This window comes from Rosa chinensis, chromosome 2, assembly GCF_002994745.2.
Source record: "Rosa chinensis cultivar Old Blush chromosome 2, RchiOBHm-V2, whole genome shotgun sequence".
NCBI lineage: Eukaryota > Viridiplantae > Streptophyta > Magnoliopsida > Rosales > Rosaceae > Rosa > Rosa chinensis.
Window position 1 is genome coordinate 33,705,087 of NC_037089.1, and position 19,103 is coordinate 33,724,189.

Sequence of the window (19,103 nt, forward strand, 5' to 3'; positions counted from 1 at the left end):
TTATATATGAAACTAAGAAAAACACATAATGAAATATTCAAGAGGCACGATAAAAGATCTACCTCAGTTCACATACTCATTTTTATGTTAGTACATGCAAAATAAGAATGCCAATCAGGAACTTGGAGACAGTGGAAAAGTTTGAAACTCAAGATAGCATCTTGTGATGTTTTTCGGATTCAGCTTCAATACGTAGTTGAGTATGTATGCAACGAAACACTAAATTTTATAGTTATGGAGTAGTTACACAGATAGAATAATTCCTTTGAGCAAATAATAGCAAAAAACTAAAACTAAGCTAGTTGCATATAGAATTTCCAGCAATTATGCATAATCAATTATTTAAAATGGCATTATGAAAAATTATAATAAAAGCATATGATAAAAAAGAAAAAGAGAAGAATTATTTGGAAAAAAAAAAACAACAACCTTAACTCGTTTGGCTTAAGAATTGACAAAGAATAGTCCAACTTATTCAACTTCAAGGCAGCACAGCGAAAAGGTCAAATTAACTTCCAAGTCTTCAACGGAAGAAAAACGAAAGAGAGAAGATTTAAATGTTCTGGGGTTTCCCAACTCATCTTTCTTCATAAAGACTTCACCTTTCTATTTCTCTCCCTTCCAATTCAATACCCTTTTGATTCTTCTTCACCTTTGGCGCCACTGTTGCTCTGAAACTTTGATGGGTTCTTTCTAATTCCAACTCTCTTGGGGGTCTTTCTGGAGCTTCTGAGCTTTTTGACTTGAGGGGGCTCAAAGGTGATCAAACTCCGTCTCTTTTTGTTGTTGCAAGAATCATGCGTTATGTATTAGATTTTGATTATTCAGTGGCTAAATTCAAATGGGTACTTGTTGTTATTGTTTCTGCATCAGTACTTTGGTTTGCTTTTCATATCTCGATCACCTGTTTTTTTTAGCATGAGTTGAGATTTTGCTTGATTGAATCAAGTGAAACTGTGGAAGCTAGAAATCATGACAGGTTTTCTTTTCTCTTTTCCATGGAATTATGTATCTTAAGCTACAAAATTGTTATCAGCCTTTAGCCATCTATATTGGTTTGATTGGAGACACACCGATTAAATCTTAGTCTGATTAGAAATGCTAAATATCTTTCCATGGATTCTATCAGTTCAGTATTGACAAAGGTGGCTAAGGGCAACATTTCTGGTTTTATGTAGGGTCCTTGACCAATAAGATCAAATGGGCATCCATTCTGGTTTTATAATTTCATTGTTAGGTTAGTTTTTGAGTTGGGTGATCCTAGCTGGGAGTCTTACTTTACTAACTGCTAGACTTTGGAAAAGTAAAGAAGGCTAAACCTCTCCGGTGCAGCAGAGTGTTAGTCGTCATCTGGGTGTTTTCCTCTGTTTTTTTTTTTTATTTTTTTTTAGATTATAAAGGTGCAGGGTTGGAGGAGCTTCGGCTTAGAGTGTAGTTCTTGGCAGCTTTATGGGCTTCTCTGCTTTGGTAGAATTTAGAGACTATAGCATTGTTTATATTTTGCTTGACTAGAGGGCAGCTGTAGTCTATGCATAGGGATTATTGGGTGGTTCATATGCATCATTTGCTCATATTTTGCTTTGGTATAGATTTCTGGTCTCTGCTGTTTTCCTTTCCTTTTTCTTGGTTTCGTTCTTTCTAATCAAGAAAATTATTTCTTTTCAAACAAAAGAAAAGACTCACAAATAGCTAGTGTAGAACTTCCTTTCTTGTTGGATAAATGTACACATGGCATAACTCCTGTATGCCATTATTTATTTATTATAATTTTTCACGTAGCCCTTGTATCCTGTGAAATCTGTTTGGAACCAGTCTATGTGTTGTCTCATAAGGTTTTTTCTCCAATGTGGGAATTTCAGTCTCGGATCAATGCAGGAAGTCAGAGAGCATTCAAATGTTCATGGTTTTGTCGTGGATGCTCTCTCCAACTTGGCATTGATTCCTCACTGGAGTCCAGCTGCAGAATATCTCTTTTCATCATAAACATTTCCATCTCTCTGTCTCCCTTTCCTGGTCTTTCCTCTTATCATTGAATTTAGCATAAGCCATAAGTAGTAATTAACTTCTCTTGTATTGCATATAGGTTTTGATTTTCAATGAAGCCTTTTGAAAAGAATGAAGCTGATTTGGAAGATGGAAAGTTAGACAAAGACAGAGATAAAACACCACGAAGTAATAAGGTGGTCAAAATACAAAACCAGGCCCTGTTGTCTGGTCTCGCATATTGCATATCTTCCTGCAGCATGATACTAGTTAACAAATTTGTGCTTTCCAGCTATGATTTTAATGCTGGAATTTCTTTGATGCTGTACCAGGTAACTATCATTATTAATTTTGTTACTAGAAGTACAGGTCATATTATTTTTCTCTTTGCTCAACTCTATTTAATCAAAAACAATATGAAAGTGTTTATAAATTTAACAATATTGTTCTTCTGTGGATGCAGAACCTCATCTCAGTGATTATTGTGTCTACATTGAGTTTGCTGGGAATAATATCAACGGAACCACTAACATGGAGATTGGTTAAGGTCTGGTTGCCTGTGAATGTTATATTTGTTGGGATGCTCATTACAAGCATGTTTAGGTATGAAGTGGGTACAGATTTTTATCTATTAAAGGCCATCTTGATGCTTAATGGTGTTTAAAAATGGTCTATGACAGTTTATCACTTATTACAATTAGTGCCGGCATCCATCTTGTTCTATGTAAAAGTTTTCATTCGTCCTTTATACAAGAACACTTCAAAAGCAAGCTATGCAGCTCTCTGATACTTTTCAGTTCCAAACCACATACCTAACAGATCACAAACTGAAAATATCATGTTTTTGATGCATATATGATAGGTTTGCTGCATTGCATTATATCTATTCTACAGTTCGGCTATGGATATATCTTCTTTTAATCTCTGGCTGATGAGTCTCTTGGATAGGGTTTGCTCATTACTGGGTTATAATCGTGGTGCTGTTCTGATTTTATGCATATGTATTATGTACCCTCTTTTTGAGTCTCTGTATTTGGTCACTGCTTAAAACTTCATGCCTTTTCCTTTCTCAATTTTTACCTGCATACTTTTCATGTTTGCAGCTTGAAGTACATCAATGTAGCGATGGTCACAGTCCTGAAGAATGTTACTAATGTGATCACTGCTGTTGGTGAAATGTATCTCTTTCAGAAGCACCATGACAGCAGAGTATGGACTGCTCTGTTTCTAATGGTATGTTGTTCCGATTCACTTGACAAATTTTTAAATTGTGATTCAAAATTCAAAGTCAACCGTTAGTTTTTCATCTTGTTACTGCCACTTGAGAGCGCTTTGTCATATCTTGCCTTTCTTGGTCACTATTTGCCTCATCATATCCTTTCCGTTATTAAAATGTAAAATTTACATTCAATCTTAATTTGTCACATGGATGTCAAAAACAAAATTGTGTATAGGTAAAAAAAATCAGTTTCTCAAAATATTTATCATACTACATATTAGTATAATAGTAATTCTTTTGCCCTTTTGTTAAATTAACCTGGATTACAGTACACCTTATATACCCTACAATAAAACTAGATACTATGGTAGAAAGGTTCAGATATTTCTTTCTACCATACTATTGTATTTCATAGAATATGGCTAATTCTAGTCTGCCCATTTCATTTAATACGCGAAATTTGAATCCCTTTCTTCTCTTCAATTAGCTGTATTCTACGAAATACGAGAAGTGGTTGCATTTCCTCATTTGATAACTGGTTTAATTTTTTTCTAAGAAAGAAGAGAAAGAACTGGGAGTTGGCGCCTACATAACTGGTTGCTTGCTTACCAAGCCATGCTAGCAAGCTCCTCCAGTTTGAGTATTATTCTTGAGTCTTGACTGATTTTTAGGCCGCATCTGTGCGCTTGTATGTTTGAAATTTTTGTTTTGGTGATGCCTATAAAGTCAATTCTACTGGGATAAAATTTGTTCAGTTGATGAAAATATTAAAATTCTGGGAGACTGCTGACCCCACTTCTATTATTGATTTATTACCATAATTCTCTAATTGCGAGGGGTTGAGTATCCCTCAGGGAGGATGATGTTGTGTGGGTCCACGTGCATACTCATGCATACACTCTGATATAGATAAATTGTATTGCTAAGATAGACTACTACACAGAGAACTCTTTGGACTTGTAAAAAGTAAAAACTGTTACCAACTTAATGTTGGTCATGCCTGCAGCTGCTGCAACTCACTATGAACTTATTTGAAGTTGTTCTTTTGTTTGATACAGATACATTTGTGAGTTCTCATGATTTTGATAATGGCATGGTTGGGCCCTAACTTTTGCAGATAATTTCAGCAATTTCGGGAGGGGTGACTGATTTATCTTTTCATGCCGTCGGCTATGCGTGGCAACTTACTAACTGTTTCTTAACTGCATCTTATTCTGTAAGTACATAATATGGAGGCTTCAATCTGTTCTGTACACATTTAGCATCTAATTTTCTTTAAAATCCTGATTCTTTTCCCTTATGCATATAAGCTCCTATGCTGAACTTGATAAATTAGATTCCTTCATCTGTTATGTTGTTGATAGCTAATAATTGTTAGTTCATTCTCATGGTGATAAAATTATGCCTTTAGTGGTGAAAAATATATGAAGAATGCCGTTAGAATTCTTGTTTATACACATACAAATTGAATCGGTTGCTTTGACATATTAATTTTCTTGTACAATAAAAAATTATTTAGTTACATGTTAGAACACAAAATCAACAAGATGTCATAGTGGACACTGCATCTAAAATCTGAAGTAATGTTATAGTTCCTTGGTCTGTTTATTGGATTTCTGTTGACATATGCTTCAACTGAATCACTGATAATTATATTGTTTGTGCAGCTGACTCTGCGGAGGGTCATGGATACAGCAAAGCTTGTTACAAAATCTGGAACATTGAACGAGTTTTCTATGGTCCTGCTAAATAACTCCCTTTCTTTCCCCCTGGGGATTCTGCTTATTTTTCTTTTCAATGAGGTTGATTACCTCTTTACCACGTGAGTATTCTGTTTTCTTTTTTTGATATTATTTAACCTTCTAGTAGCAGCAGATAACATGTGTATGGTAAATGCTCTAAATTTTAGGGTTGTGTTATTGAGGCCATCAATGGTTTTAGTGATGAATGTCCCTTTGGGGACATCTGGTAAAAATGGAATGATGAATATGGATGGTTGGAGTTTACATGCTATACTTGTGAGCCATGACTTTATTCCGGTTTACAAGTGTGTTGGAGCATTAAATAAGTACTGTTTGTTCATTCACGGTACTTTTGGTCAATGTGATTTTACTTCAATATATAAAGGTTTATGAATGACAAAGCTATAGCACAAGGGCATATGCAAATGCAAAGGAATGAAATTAGATGCGCGCACGCGCGCGCACACAGAAGTCCTCGTTGGCAATTGTAATTGATAAACACTAAATCAGAAATCTAGATGATACATGGGAAGAGAAAGTTTGCTCTGCTATTTTATGATGTGGTTCCAATGATTTTCCTATTCTTTCTTCTTCCTCCAAACTTGCCATTTATCATCATATGGTTTTAAAGAAATATGGATGTGAGGTACTCCAAAGTTTCTTTTGTCATTGTTGCTTCTATTTGGTTATTGCTTTCAGCATGAAACTGTGATCACTAGCTAATAATTTGGAACCCAATTTTACCATTTGGCTATGAGCCAGACTCAAGTTGAGAATTCTCCTTTACTTGTTAAATGAAAAAAGAAGAAGTTAGGACTATGTTTTACCATGTGTTTCTAATAAGTTCTTGTTTTCATTTATCCTATTAGACTAATGAATGTTCAATTAAAATGGCAGACCGCTTCTGAGATTGCCAAGCTTCTGGTTGGTAATAACACTAAGTGGATTTTTGGGTCTGGCAATCAGCTTCACTTCAATGTGGTTTCTTCATCAAACAGGTGCTACAACATACAGGTAATAAAATAGTAAGATTTATATTACACTATTCAAAGCTGGATATAGTTTATTTGAAATTGACTTTGTCAAACTTGAAAGAACTGAGAGCATGGTGCAAAAAATAACTTTGCTCCTTTTTCTCCAGGCTTGATTATTTTGTAGCACAATCTGACCAGCTTGATAACTGCAGTTGTAGTTCATATAGTTTAGATATTGCCTGATCCTACTCTAGATGGAAATATAAAGTTGGAGTTTATGGACTTAGGAATGCTTATGTTCATATTATCCCGTGTCAGTCTCTGGCTTGTTCACTAGCCAGTGAACCCTCGCTAGTAAATTTAAGAGAAAGCCGTAATTCTATAGTATATGAGAATCATATGATGTTAATTTTGTGTTGAAACGAAGGTTTAGCATGTTAATACTGTAGGAATCTCGATAAGATGTTAGTGATTTATGTAGACTGGACAACTCTAACCGCTGGTAAATATCTGCAGCCTTGTAGGGTCACTGAATAAGATCCCTCTATCCGTTGCCGGAATTGTACTTTTCAAGGTCCCAACCAGTTTAGAGAACTCTGCGAGCATATTCTTTGGTAAGTTCTTTCTCTCAAACTGGCTGAAGAGATTGGTGTACTTCTGGATGACCTTGCAGAGACAACCTTGAATTTGTAGCATTACCAATGAAATTTTGCAATTTGTAGGTCTTTTGGCGGGAGTATTTTTCGCTAGAGCCAAAATGCGAGAGAGATCTCAATCCTGAACTGCTTCAACTTGTTTGAATTACTTAATGATGACCATGTTTTGCAATGGGAAAAACTGCATTCTGCTTTAACATCTCATGCTTCAACTCTTGGAAATCATTTAGATATTCTCATGAAGTCTTGTGAAGTAACTGATAAACGCGCAAGGAAGATTTTGCCTATTCGGATGTGCTGTGGTATAGCTTCTGGGTATCTGGTGGTGGGGATGAAAGTTTCCTTTAACATCAGCAGGCCTTTGAAGAAATGTTGTATTTTATCATATGAATACCTTAGTACCTTTCCACTAATTTTTTCACCAATTTGGATTGTGCTGCAATTCATTCCTATGTATCATCTTTTCTAGTCTTACTGAAACAATAACTCTAATTCATCTGTGAAATTACTAGGAAAAAAGAGCCTCGTGGTAAATAGCAATGATGAAAAATGGTCTTCCTTTATATTTGGATATTTCCTACTTTTTCTTTTTTGGTTACATAGATGCCTGAAAACAGAAAAATAAGAAAACAATCTAGCTTTCAGCATCTACACAAACTCTTCTATATCTGATGTGATCATCAATATCCTCCAAATAAGCTGCATAAGCATAGGTGGGAGGGTCATCAAAAGCTACTACCCCCACATCATGATAAATGGTTTTTGTGGCCAAGGAATCTGCAACCATATTGCATTCTTGACAGAGGTTAGGGTTTCAGGTCTAAAGATTATGGTTTCGGGTTTAGAGCTTTGGTAATATATGTTTGTATTTTTCTTTTTTAACAATTTAATGAGTTTTGAGTTTAGTGTAAGGGGATTAATGTACCCCAAAACTTGATGGGTTCGTTTGCGGTGCGTTAATGTATCGAGACAGATGTAGACTAGCTCAATACATAGGTAGACTATTTTGAGACCAAGTCAAGCTAGTTTACTTATGCATAGAGTCAATCTGCCTTAATAATTAGTCTATTTGATGTATTGATACATTAATGTACCGTAGAATTTTCCTTAATGTAATTAACATTTGAAATTAGATATTAATTAGATCTATGACAAATCATTAAATGAAAATAAGGGTTTAGAGCGTAGTTAGCTTCAAATTTATGAAGCTAACAATTTAGTTTTAGAGCACTACTGCATTGAAATATTCATGTCGTCACTAACATTTAAACTTGTGACTTTCACTTACCAGCAGGACATCACAACATCGGTTATTGCAGATAACTAATACACCCGCCGGCGGAGGTAATATGCGTTCACAAAAAGTGAGAAAGATAATGACCGGAGAAAAACATGTTCAGTAAAATTAATTGAATTTGGCCATTGTTAATTCAAAGAGAGACATTGCAAGAACAAGTTTTTGATTTTCTAAGGTGGCGGGTCCTGAATACAAGGCTACCACAAATCTTCCATTGTCTTAAATTAGCATCACTCGCAGACTTTGCCAATAGGAGCGAGGCAATCTCACCTTATCCACACTCCCACCACAACCTTTTATTACACTGATCGATAATCGCAATCACTCCTTATCAAATATCCACAAGGCACCCCAAAAATCCTACCCTCAGTACTAGTAGCCTCAACCAAGCTTAGCTTTGTGAGAAAACATAGCACTGAACCAAGTGTCTGATCTCAGATTATTGTTAATGGCAGCCATGAACTCTAGCGTTTTGGCAAGTAACTATGCCATCTCTGGTGGCAGTGCAGTACTGGCTGAAGCCAATGGCAAGATGACCTCCATGCCTCAGAGAGTAGCCATGCCTGTAATTAGGGCCCAACATCAAGAGTCGCAAAGCGTTGGAGGAAGAAGAGCTGCACTGCTCTTCCTCACAGCCACTGCCGCTGCTGTTGCCTCCAACTCCATTGCCAATGCCAGCGTCTTTGACGACTACCTGGAGAAGAGCAAGGCCAACAAGGTACCTAGCTAGCTAGCTACTCATTGTTTCTTGAGAATTATGAACTGGAAGGGTGACTAAATTTGGCAATACATATATGCATGTATGTGTGTACAAAATAGGAACTCAATGACAGGAAGAGGCTTGCAACAAGTGGAGCAAACTTTGCAAGAGCATTCACTGTTCAATTTGGGACCTGCAAATTCCCTGAGAACTTCACTGGCTGCCAAGATCTTGCCAAGCAAAATGTATTTACTACTTCCAACTCATTCCCTGGTAATCAATTATTACCTAAAAGTTTGACTTTTGTTAATTTGTTTGCGGGTTTGATTTGCAGAAGGTGCCATTTCTCTCTGACGATCTGAAGTTGGAATGCGAAGGCAAGGACAAGTTCAAGTGTGGTTCCAATGTATTCTGGAAATGGTGATAAAAAAAGGCATGCATATATGCAATCTCTTTTTCGCAACCTTCAACATGTATCTAATTTAAGTTTCTTGTTAAGTGAAAAGGCAACACTTGATCTGCCTTGTGAAGTTCTCTGTATTCCCTTTATTTCTTCTTTCTGTTTGAATGCTTTGCCTAAAGAATGGAATAGAACATGACTTTATAATGCATTATAAAGGTCCCAAAGGAAAGTCAACATACATCAATGAAAAGAATTATAAGGTCACAAAAACTGTTACATTTCCCTTGTATGAATTCTATACAAGATCAGTGTTTGAGGTTCACTTCCATCTGTACCTTCCGAGAGTGTGTATGTATAGCACCGTGTAATCATCTTTGTCAAATAAACAAATCTCGAGGAAAGAATGTCCCAAATATCCAGTATCTTCTCATGATCGAACACCAGACAGTCCCACGCTCAATCAGAGTAATGTACAAGAAATATGCACGCTTCCAAGAGCTCCTTGAACACCAACTTGATAACTTGGTTGCACAAGCTTGATCTGATCACATACATTTCCATAGTGTGGTTAGATTTAAATTCTGAAAGCAAACCCCACTGCTGTAGTAATTCCACCAAGCCCTCCAAACTTATCAAAGCTCAAACTTCTGCAGACACATTCTAAAACCTTCCACAGAATCTCAATGTTGCTGACACCAGTTAAAAGAGCCCATATCCTGCATCTGAGGACATGGCGTTGGAAATACGTCATTAGCAAAACCGGCAACAAATTCACATTGCCACGCTGCAGATGCTGCTAGACCAAGTATCGTTACATTCCTGAGGCATATCCCTTCATAGGAAGCACCCTCGACACCCTGCAGTACTGGAGCTTTTGTTGAGTTTAAGCTGACAATGTTGCTAATGAAAATACCCTTTACTTTGGGAACAGCTTTGGGATCCCATCCTTTGTCCGGGTGGTCATTGGACCCTCTACTAAACTTTATGGGTGTCTTGACCCTTTCCATCTTTATGTTACTTATAGTAACATTTTCTATGTAACCCCCTCGACCCTTATCAGATTTTAAACGCACCCCAGCTGCAGAATTCCAAACATGCAAATCCTCAATGGTAACATTTGAAATCCCACCAGACATCTCACTACCTATTCCAACTCCAGAACAGGTGGGAGTGGTGCCAGAAACTCTCCTCACTATGATGTTTGAGCTTGGACGAGCCATCTTGATTCCATAATGATCCCACCCACTTTTAACTGCTATAAGATCGTCGCCACTCTCAATGTAACAGTCTTCAATGCACACATTTGTACATGAATCTGAACCAAACCATACCATCAAGTTAACTTCTATAATTGACTTACATGAAACACATTATATCAAATTGAAAGAACAAGAATATACCTGCGTCTATGCCGTCAGTGTTAGGAGCATTAAGGGGAGCCAAGATTGTCATGTCCTTTATAACGACGTTGCTGATCAAAACAAAAAAGAACTGTGAGCTGATTATCATTATTTAAAGCATAGGATGAAGAAGGATTAACTTGGGCCAAGTGTATTCCTCAATGACATTACAGGTGGAGATGGGTCATCAAACTGTTTTACTATGGTTGGTAGCCATATCATAGAGAAAAGATGTGAGAAAGTAACTGGCTCATTATGTGCTGAATAAAATGAAATTTCTTCTTCTAAACTTCCACTAAAATAGGGATTTGCAGCAACTTGAATTATTAAGATGTATACTTGAAAAAAAAAAAAAAAAAAAAGGAAAGGAAACAAGATATTAGGGAAAATCAAAGGACACACCTGCAGTAAACAGGATGAACTGTCCAAAAAGGAGAATTGAGGAAGGTGAGGTTAGAGATGAGAATGTTGTTAGAGTTCATTAGTTCAAGAAGGTGACCTCTCGTATACTCAAGCGTTCTGTTCCACCATAGTTCCCACCACATTTTCCCTTGACCGTCAATTGTTCCATTATGACCTGAAATCCCATATATAATGGATTGAATGAGCTCGAAAGGTTCCTTAGAAGATGAAAATAAAAATGGACAAGAATAGATTTGGACATGCTTCACAACTTCTTCATGTATCAAAGAAATGTCATAGAATTTTGGAGAAAATTTTCAGCAAACGTATTAAAACTGGCACCAAACAAATTAAAATAGACACTGTCGCTCTGTTTCTACTATGAAAGCTTTCATTATGTTGAACTAACACCTTGACAGGGAAGATCTTTTGTTCAGCAATAGTAGTAGTTCATTAAGTGTTTTATTAAAGAATGATGGAACTGCTTGCCTATTTCTAGTGAATGTGACCACTGGTAGGCCGATGGACAGACAGTTGCATGGGAATATAAATTGCCAATACAAAGATTAGTTTGATAAACATTAAATGACATGTGACATTCAATAATTTCAACACATTCTAGTTAATCATTCATTAGATTCAGATGCACCATTTTCATATCCACAGCTCACATGGTCATTTTGTATTTTAAGTCCTTGACTACAAAGGAGGGGGAAAAAACAAGGAAACAGAAAAAAAAAATGCAAGTCTCTGGTACCTGTAATGACAACATCTGTGAGACCATCCCCATGAATAAGGCTTATATGCCTTCCTCCTAACCTCTCTCTCCCTCTTCCATAAGAAGGCAATGGCTCAATAATAGGCCATTCCTTTGGATCCTACGAATAAAGCAGAAAATAACCTCATTAAGCAAAAACTGCACAATACATTAGGGTTTTGAGAAGTAAATATGAATATGATCCGAGGCATGGAGATGGAACTATAGTCAGTAAGAATTTATTATTACGATTAACTTATCCACCACAGAAATTGCTCTTCACTTGAAAGCAAAGTTGTTAGAATATCAGATAAACAGAATCATACCCAACTACAATTCAAGAAAACCTTTATGTGGCTGTGACAATATAGCACCCACAATAAAAACAAATAATATTCTTTGATGGATTTTTATTTTGGTTGGTCTGGATATTTTGCAGGAGCAGATGAGGGGATGCCAACATTTTTGGCATCAAGTACCAAAATTAATGCTGCAGAACAGAAGAAAGTACAAAGTAGGGAACAAGAGAATCATGCAGTTAAGTGCAAACTTGTTGGCGGTGGGGTCCCTTCAGCTGAACCCGTGAACCATTTTATTCCGCCTCTTAAACAAAAAATGCTTCAAAGGGCATCTATGAGCATCATAACGGTGACCCTTTCATGAGTAATAATAATAAAAGGCATTCCTTACCACAATGAGCAATGGGTAAGCACAAGTACAAGTGAACATGCATTCCTGTATGTAATTATAAACTGGCCAATGTCACTAATTTTTTTTTTTTTTTTGTCAGTAGGGTAGATAAACCCACCGTTAAAACTTGACTCTCTCGTGCAACTCAAAAGTGGATGCATATTAGACACCAACGTCATTATTTTACTACATAACCAACAATTCTATATAATTTTCTTAATCAGTGCGCATAGATTCAGCTTTTCAGCACTAATCAAAGTTTACGTAGATATTATCCAGAAAGCGCGTTTGAGGATACTTTGTGATCTCAACTAAAAAATAATAAAAAAATTGTCTTTGAATAATGAAGTTGAATGCCACTTATATTTTGAATGGTAATTTGACCCAAACGCCACAACCGGACAAAATGTACATTCATACACATTTCTTAGTACTAATTTCTTGAATTATGAACGTAATTAACCAAAATATTCAAGATTTTTATTTTCAGGGGGAAAGGTTATTTACCTGGGAGCCGAGAATTACGGCGCCCTCCTCGAGAAAAAGCGTGAAGTTACTGGTGAGGTTAAAACTGCCGGTCAACCATCGCCCTTCGGGAACATTCAACTGGGCCCCACCACTCTCCTGCTTCGTCTGCATGTACCGCATCGCCTTCCGAAACGCTTCCGTATTCGACGTCGTTCCGTCGGCGACTCCGCCGAAGTCTCTTATCGACATCACCGTCTTCCTCCGCGGCGGTGCCGCGCCTACTCCGCCGAAGAAGAACCCGGAGCAGCTCCTGCTCCTCGTAGGGTCGGCCGGAGCGGTTTCGGATGCTCCCCAGACCGACCCGGCCCAGCTGGGGAGGCCCGTCATGGTGGAGATTTGGTAGGAGAGGACGAGCATGGTGGTCAAGAGGAGAAGCAGAGACGGCCACGTCGGCCTGATGGCGCCGCCGAACATGGATTTCTCGGAATCCATTTTTGTCTACGTGTGCATGAAAATCAAAACCGAAATCCCAAAAAAAAAAAGGGATTGGAATTGTGGAATTGAAATTTGAAAATGAAGGAAGAAGAAGAGGGTGTGGGTTTGCTTGGGGTTAATATATAACAGGGGTGCGTAGTGAGGATCTTGTGGGGTTGGAGTGAGAAAGGTGAAGGAAAGCTGGATCCGTTTTGTTCGGTGTGGAAAGGTTGGAATCATCTGTGGTGAGGATCATATTAGCTTTCGTACGGCGAAGGAATGGGGACTTGTTTGATGGCGTGGCGGAGTGGAATTGGTTCAGAAATTTGACTTTGGTGGTGGGGTGGGGGAGGGAGTTGAGAATTTCTCCCGCGGGTTCTACATGGGAATGTGGGTGCCGAAGGAACAAAGAAGGCGCTCTTCACGGGGCTTTTTCTGAAAATATATTACTTTTTATTAGTGTGGACGACTGGACGGCCTCATAGTCCAACATGTACTCTCTCTTACCACACGCCACGCGTCAATAAGTTTTTTTTTTGGTAGAACGTCAATGAGGTTTTTTGTCTTGTGCATCGACGGGAGTGATTTCATTCACACGTAGGCCTCATAAAAAAACCCGCGGATCAAGTGGGTCAATGGAGGTCGACCGGCTCTGAGGGATAAAAGCCCAGCTCGGCCTGTCAAAAAGCCCAGCTTGGTGGGCAGAGGACCGGGCCGAGTTTTACCGGCCCACAAAAACCCGGCCCGGCCAGTCAAAGGCCCTCTAGGCCCGACCTGTAAAAGCCAGTAAAAAATTATATATATATATAAATATATATAGGGCTTCCACTAAGGGATCCCTTTTTTTGGTCTTTTATAGGGATAGGCATTATACCAACTTTTCAATCATATTTTCACATCTTAACCGTTCAGTTTTTAGGTCCTAATGTATAGATCACTTTTGCAAATTTCAGCCAAATTGGTGATCGTTAAGCCATCCAAAACTGCAATTTACACGAACGGACCGAAAAACTGAACAATTAAGATGTGAAAATATGATCGAAAAGTTGGTATAATGCCAATTCATATAAAAGACCCAAAAAAGGGATCCCGCACTAGAAGGGCCCTGTGTGTGTGTGTATATATATATATATAAACACACACACATATATAAATCTATATGTGTCTGTGTGTGTGTGTGTGTATATATATATGTAGATATGTGTGTGTGTGTGTGTGTTTATAAATATATATATACACACACACACACACACACACACACACACACACACACATATTATATCCAGAGCGGAGCTCCGCTTTGAAAATTAACTTGTGAAGTTCGAGTTTTGGTCACTTTTCTGTCGCATATCCACATCTCGACCGTTCAGTTTTTAGGTACTAGTGTATAGATCATCTCTGCAAATTTTCAGCTAAAATGATGATCGTTAAGGCATTGATAACTGCCTTAAAGCTAGTACGGTTCAGGTTGACATATTTAGTCCGTCCATTGGTTTAAGCGAGTTAGATAACTTAACGATCATCAATTTTGCTGAAAATTTGCAGAAATGATCTATACACTAGTACCTAAAAACTGAACGGTCGAGATGTGGATATGCGACCGAAAAGTGACCCAAAACTCGAACTTCACACGTTAATTTCAAAGAGGAGCTCCGCTCTGGATAGGATCTGTACACACACACATAGATATATATTTGCGTGTGTTGAAAAAAAAAAAAAAAAAAAAAAAGAGGTTGCTGCGTTGGTACAAAGATAAGACCCCAAGCTTAGATAGAATTCTTCTTGCATGGGGCACTTACAGACCATGCAATTCAAACTTGATGATCAGCTCTACGGGATTTAATGTGCAAATTCAAATACATGCAAAAGATTTCTTATGCTTCACTTGGACATTCAAATTTCAAAACAAGAGTGGTGGGTATTCTTCACCTCCTACAAATGGAAGACCAAGTCAAGATAAGTGAGGTTTGAAATTCACAAAAAGCCACCAGAAGCTTCAACGTGAAAGTTGGTTGCTGCTACATCCATTTCAAATTGACAAATGTGATTATAACTGCAATTTGAATTTGAATTGATAATTATCCTATCTCAAGCTGATCCATTGTTGCCTATAAAAAGGCACACTCTCTACAACAAAAGGAAAAAGAAAAAAAGGGGCAGCAAGAAGGACTGGAGGACATAAAACACATCAAGAGAAAGGTGAAGCCTTGCTGCAAAAGAGAGAAGAAGTCTTCAGTAGTTCGAAGAAGGAGCCGGCAAGCAGACGCTAAAAGGTTGAGGCCTCTCTGCTACTTCTTGTTTTTTTTGCAGGGTCTCTTTTACTGGTGTCGCTGTGGAGCCATGGAGATCCCCGAACGGTCGTAATCTCGTATACGATACATGTGTATCAACGAGTGTATGACCAATCGGTGGAGTGTCATGCCATCCGTTCTGGAAGTCAACAACGGTCACCACCAAAAGCCTTCTACCTCCTGCCATCCCTTCCACCGCAACACAACAAATGGCCTTGCACCACTGCAAACAAGCCACACAAAGAATTGATCAAGCAAGACAACCACACAAATCATCAAAGGTGGTGTCTGGAGAGGAAAGCTCACCCTTGATGTTCTCTTGGAAGTACTCCTAGTAACCTGCAAGCAAGGAGGAAATAAATCAGAAACCTGAGACCAAGCTGTGAAGCAGAAGCCTCTCACTTCTATGTGAGAAATCTGGACTCACTTTGTCCACCAAATCCCAGCGGTGAAATGGCGTTCGCTGTAAAAGCCCTCGCTTGCACTTGCGTCTGCAGCACATACAAAGGCTCTGTCAAACAGGGGATTGCAGAGAATAGCTGAAAGAACGACCAATCATGGACAATTGATTATTGTTCTGGGTCTAAAAAAAAAAAAGAAGAATATGACATTCATGTAAATGACAAAGTCTTCAAAACCATAATTGTCAGAGTGTGTTGTGCTACAACTCTGAATAAAAGCTAAACAACGAGGCTATGTCCAGGTGCTTTGAGGAACCACAAAATATATATTATGAAGCTAAGCAAGAAAGGTTGATTTGTTAAAGCATGCTGCAAGTTCACATGGCATGCAAGTCAAACAACAAAATACCAATTAAGATGCCTAGCTACGCGGTCTTCTCTCAATCAAAAGAAAAATCAAGGCATAATGGATAATGCAAAGCCTACTAGTCTACCTTAATTAATCATGGTGGACAATCTTTTGAAGCAAAAAAAAAAGACAAGCACCGGTATAAAACAAGGAGACCAAGCGGTGGTGTTGCAGACAAATATAAATCAATTGAACTTTGATAATTGAATTATATGCCATGGCAACAACTCACTTTTTGGGAAGGCACGTTCAAGTGGATATGCCTGCACACAAAAAACAAAAGTCTTAATCAAGCACTTGAGATTCATGTGGAGGTAGCTATGAGACAACAAATTTAATTGAGGTAGCAATTACCCGTCTTAGTGCTCACCAGGCATTCAGGAGAGAAGCACGAAATGCAATCCCAGCTCACCAAGTGTTCAGGAGAGAATCACAAAATGCAATCCCAGCAAAGTAAGTGGAAGAATATGCAGACACCAAAAGAAATGCCCCGAAATTTTGAAGAAAGCTGGAAAGTGAAAACAAGCAAAATCAATTTCTCTCCAAATCAAAGAAGCTCAACAAGAAGGAGTTATTACCCAGTATGCATCCACGATTAGTTGAAGTGTAGAATCAGGAGGAGAAGGTATTTACCCAATTTCTCACAGGAAGAAGCAATACAGCAAAGTTCGAGCTTCAAGAGTTGAGAAACTCCTTCTAGTTGAAGACCCATGCGTGCTTCCATCTCCAGATCAAGTTACCTCTTCAAATCCATATCCAATTTCACTTGGTAAAAGCTTAGCGCCAAGCTCGTAGTGTTCTGATACGGCAGTGCGAGGCGGTGAAAAGGGAGAAGCAGAATGGCCGAGGAGAAAAGGAAAAATAAGAAGAAAAGAAAAAGTCGACGAGCAAAAATAGCAGCTGGGTGCCCTTATCAAATTTGGGTCTCCAATAAGCTTCTCACGGGTGCTTGAAAAGAAAAGAGAAAAACTTCTTGGGTGTCACTGGTTTCAATAGGAACACTCCAAAATGCGACCCGGAGTTCACTTGGCGACATGGGTGCCTATATCAAAATATCCGGACTTTGGTACAAAACCAAGAAAAGCTCAAATCTACAAATTCGGATGAACTACGGTGGTTTGATCCCTTCACAGGGTATGTAGGCAGTCTAGCGACCCACTAGATGCAACCGCAACTCCAAACAGAATCCCTGACTCCACCAGTCAAATTCAGCCAGTCCCAAATGAATCACTGACTCCAGTCAAATTCTCCCAGCACCAGAAAATCAAATCATTCCCAAATCACACAAAGTTCAAAGGCTCTAAACCTTTCAAATCTCTCAAACACAAATCCAAAATAAATGGGTCATCTACTCATTTAAATCTCAAATGCCGGAACTACATGTGGTTTGATCCATCAAAGGGTATGTAGGCAATCTAGAACCAAATTTATCTAGATGCAACCGCGTCCTAAACACAAAATCGAATCCCTGGTTCATTTACACCAAATTCATCCCAAACACTACTCTCATTCCAAAATCAAAAGCCTCCAATGAGTCATTCACCCATTGGAACTCTTGAACTACGAGTGGCTTGATCCCTCTCCTAGGGTACGTAGGCAACCCATTCAAACATCCGAGTGCAGTCGCAAAAACAAACAAACACACATCCCATCAATTGGTTTCTTCATAAATGGAATCAAAGGATGTTTCCCTGTAACAAGGGATTGTAATTAAGAGACATATTCTGTCTTGAATGGGTCGAACCCAAAATAATAAAAACTCTATTCACTAAATGAATACGAGTGAAATTATGTTGGGTGACATTTACGCTCACTGTGTGCAGATTTTCTCTCAACAGCGTGTGTGTTTATATATATATATATATATATATATATATATATACGTGCGTGTGTGTGTGTGTGTGTGTGTGTGTGGCCTGTGAGTGTGTGTTTATAAACATATATATGGAAGCTTGTAGAATCAGTGAGAAAAAATGGCTGGTTGGGCCTTTTGTTACTATCTTCTTCTTCTCCTTGAGCTTGCTATTCTTCTTTGCAATATGTGAAGCTTCCAAATGTATATATATAGAAAAGATATATATGCATTAACGCATAATAAATATATATATATATATACATATATAGATATATGTGTGTGTGTTTGTTTATATATATATAGATAGATATGTGTGTGTGTGTGTGGAAGTTCTTATATTTCTATATACTATATAGAATATGTGCATTAGTGCATATATATATTTTACATATAGGATGACCAATTTCATCGGATTCGAAAATATGGTGAAATTGACTAAATTTTTTACCACACTCATAGTTTATTGTAATAAACTCATCCAACGGTCGGTTTTTCCATTTTCTTTGAATTGATAGGGGTTGTTCTTTGGAGTGTATGATATATAAATATAGGTTTATAAGAGTAACTAAGTTTGACCTAGTTAATCGAATTTGAAACGAGAACCAAATTGGCTGGATTTTCTACAACCACCATAAAACATTACAATCTCTCCATCGAGCGGTTGGTTTCTCCGAATTCATTTTCCACTTCATGGTTGCTTTAGAATGAACCTCAACAATTTAAATGTAATGTATAAGTCATACAACTTTAGGAGGAAAATTGGTATAGGCCAATGTGTTTGTAATTAAATATTTTTATTTTATTTTATCTCATGTCCACACACATCCATCGATGGAATATTTACAAACGTGACGTGAAAAAATAAGCACGTTTCGAGATGGTCATGCTATCGGTCAACTAAGAAGACATACAAGTGACGACAGTTGACCAATTCGATCGAATTCGAAAATATAGTGAAATGGGCTAAATTTTTTACCACACT

At 37.9% G+C, this 19,103-nt stretch overlaps 3 protein-coding genes and 1 long non-coding RNA gene across 6 annotated transcripts; 2 read left to right on the forward strand and 2 right to left on the reverse strand.

Moving 5' to 3' along the window:
* Positions 1-481: 481 nt before the first annotated feature.
* On the forward strand, positions 482-7,137 carry LOC112189222 (GDP-mannose transporter GONST1). 2 transcript variants are annotated; one of them, XM_024328512.2, is made up of 9 exons: positions 482-759; positions 2,084-2,315; positions 2,447-2,586; positions 3,087-3,216; positions 4,320-4,418; positions 4,870-5,024; positions 5,842-5,958; positions 6,435-6,532; positions 6,641-7,137. In XM_024328512.2, the coding sequence occupies exons 2-9, from the start codon at positions 2,097-2,099 to the stop codon at positions 6,697-6,699; spliced, it is 1,017 nt and encodes a 338-aa protein (XP_024184280.1). In that variant the 5' UTR covers positions 482-759; positions 2,084-2,096; the 3' UTR covers positions 6,700-7,137. The 2 variants fall into 2 exon arrangements, with proteins under 2 accessions (XP_024184280.1, XP_024184283.1); XM_024328515.2 differs by lacking the exon at positions 482-759 and having other exon boundaries at positions 2,280-2,315; positions 2,447-2,530.
* A 1,059-nt stretch (positions 7,138-8,196) lies between these two features.
* LOC112187319 (photosystem I reaction center subunit N, chloroplastic) lies at positions 8,197-9,120 on the forward strand. The gene is made up of 3 exons (XM_024326068.2): positions 8,197-8,589; positions 8,691-8,816; positions 8,906-9,120. The coding sequence occupies exons 1-3, from the start codon at positions 8,320-8,322 to the stop codon at positions 8,993-8,995; spliced, it is 486 nt and encodes a 161-aa protein (XP_024181836.1). The 5' UTR covers positions 8,197-8,319; the 3' UTR covers positions 8,996-9,120.
* A 40-nt stretch (positions 9,121-9,160) lies between these two features.
* On the reverse strand, positions 9,161-13,503 carry LOC112187318 (probable polygalacturonase). Its single transcript, XM_024326067.2, has 5 exons — positions 12,731-13,503; positions 11,534-11,654; positions 10,777-10,951; positions 10,375-10,445; positions 9,161-10,289 (listed from the first exon to the last, which is right to left on the reverse strand). Exons 1-5 carry the CDS (start codon positions 13,181-13,183, stop codon positions 9,655-9,657), a joined length of 1,455 nt encoding a protein of 484 aa, XP_024181835.1. The 5' UTR covers positions 13,184-13,503; the 3' UTR covers positions 9,161-9,654.
* A 2,887-nt stretch (positions 13,504-16,390) lies between these two features.
* LOC121051947 lies at positions 16,391-17,244 on the reverse strand. 2 transcript variants are annotated; one of them, XR_005807559.1, is made up of 3 exons: positions 16,900-17,244; positions 16,621-16,774; positions 16,391-16,529 (listed from the first exon to the last, which is right to left on the reverse strand). It is a non-coding gene; the product is annotated as an uncharacterized LOC121051947 (long non-coding RNA). The 2 variants fall into 2 exon arrangements; XR_005807560.1 differs by having other exon boundaries at positions 16,393-16,529; positions 16,637-16,774.
* Positions 17,245-19,103: the final 1,859 nt, after the last annotated feature.

Bases quoted from the DNA above. Each gene is read 5' to 3' on its own strand.
- LOC112189222 (XM_024328512.2), top strand. From the start codon at position 2,097: ATGAAGCCTTTTGAAAAGAATGAAGCTGATTTGGAAGATGGAAAGTTA. The intron at 2,316-2,446 runs GTAACTATCATT...CTGTGGATGCAG, and splicing joins TTTCTTTGATGCTGTACCAG to AACCTCATCTCAGTGATTAT. The intron at 3,217-4,319 runs GTATGTTGTTCC...TAACTTTTGCAG, and splicing joins GGACTGCTCTGTTTCTAATG to ATAATTTCAGCAATTTCGGG.
- LOC112187319 (XM_024326068.2), top strand. From the start codon at position 8,320: ATGGCAGCCATGAACTCTAGCGTTTTGGCAAGTAACTATGCCATCTCT. The intron at 8,590-8,690 runs GTACCTAGCTAG...TGTACAAAATAG, and splicing joins AGAAGAGCAAGGCCAACAAG to GAACTCAATGACAGGAAGAG. The intron at 8,817-8,905 runs GTATTTACTACT...TTTGATTTGCAG, and splicing joins AAGATCTTGCCAAGCAAAAT to AAGGTGCCATTTCTCTCTGA.
- LOC112187318 (XM_024326067.2), bottom strand. From the start codon at position 13,183: ATGGATTCCGAGAAATCCATGTTCGGCGGCGCCATCAGGCCGACGTGG. The intron at 10,446-10,776 runs GTGTGTCCTTTG...TGTTTTGATCAG, and splicing joins GTTCATCCTGTTTACTGCAG to CAACGTCGTTATAAAGGACA. The intron at 10,290-10,374 runs GTATATTCTTGT...GGTTTGGTTCAG, and splicing joins CACTGACGGCATAGACGCAG to ATTCATGTACAAATGTGTGC.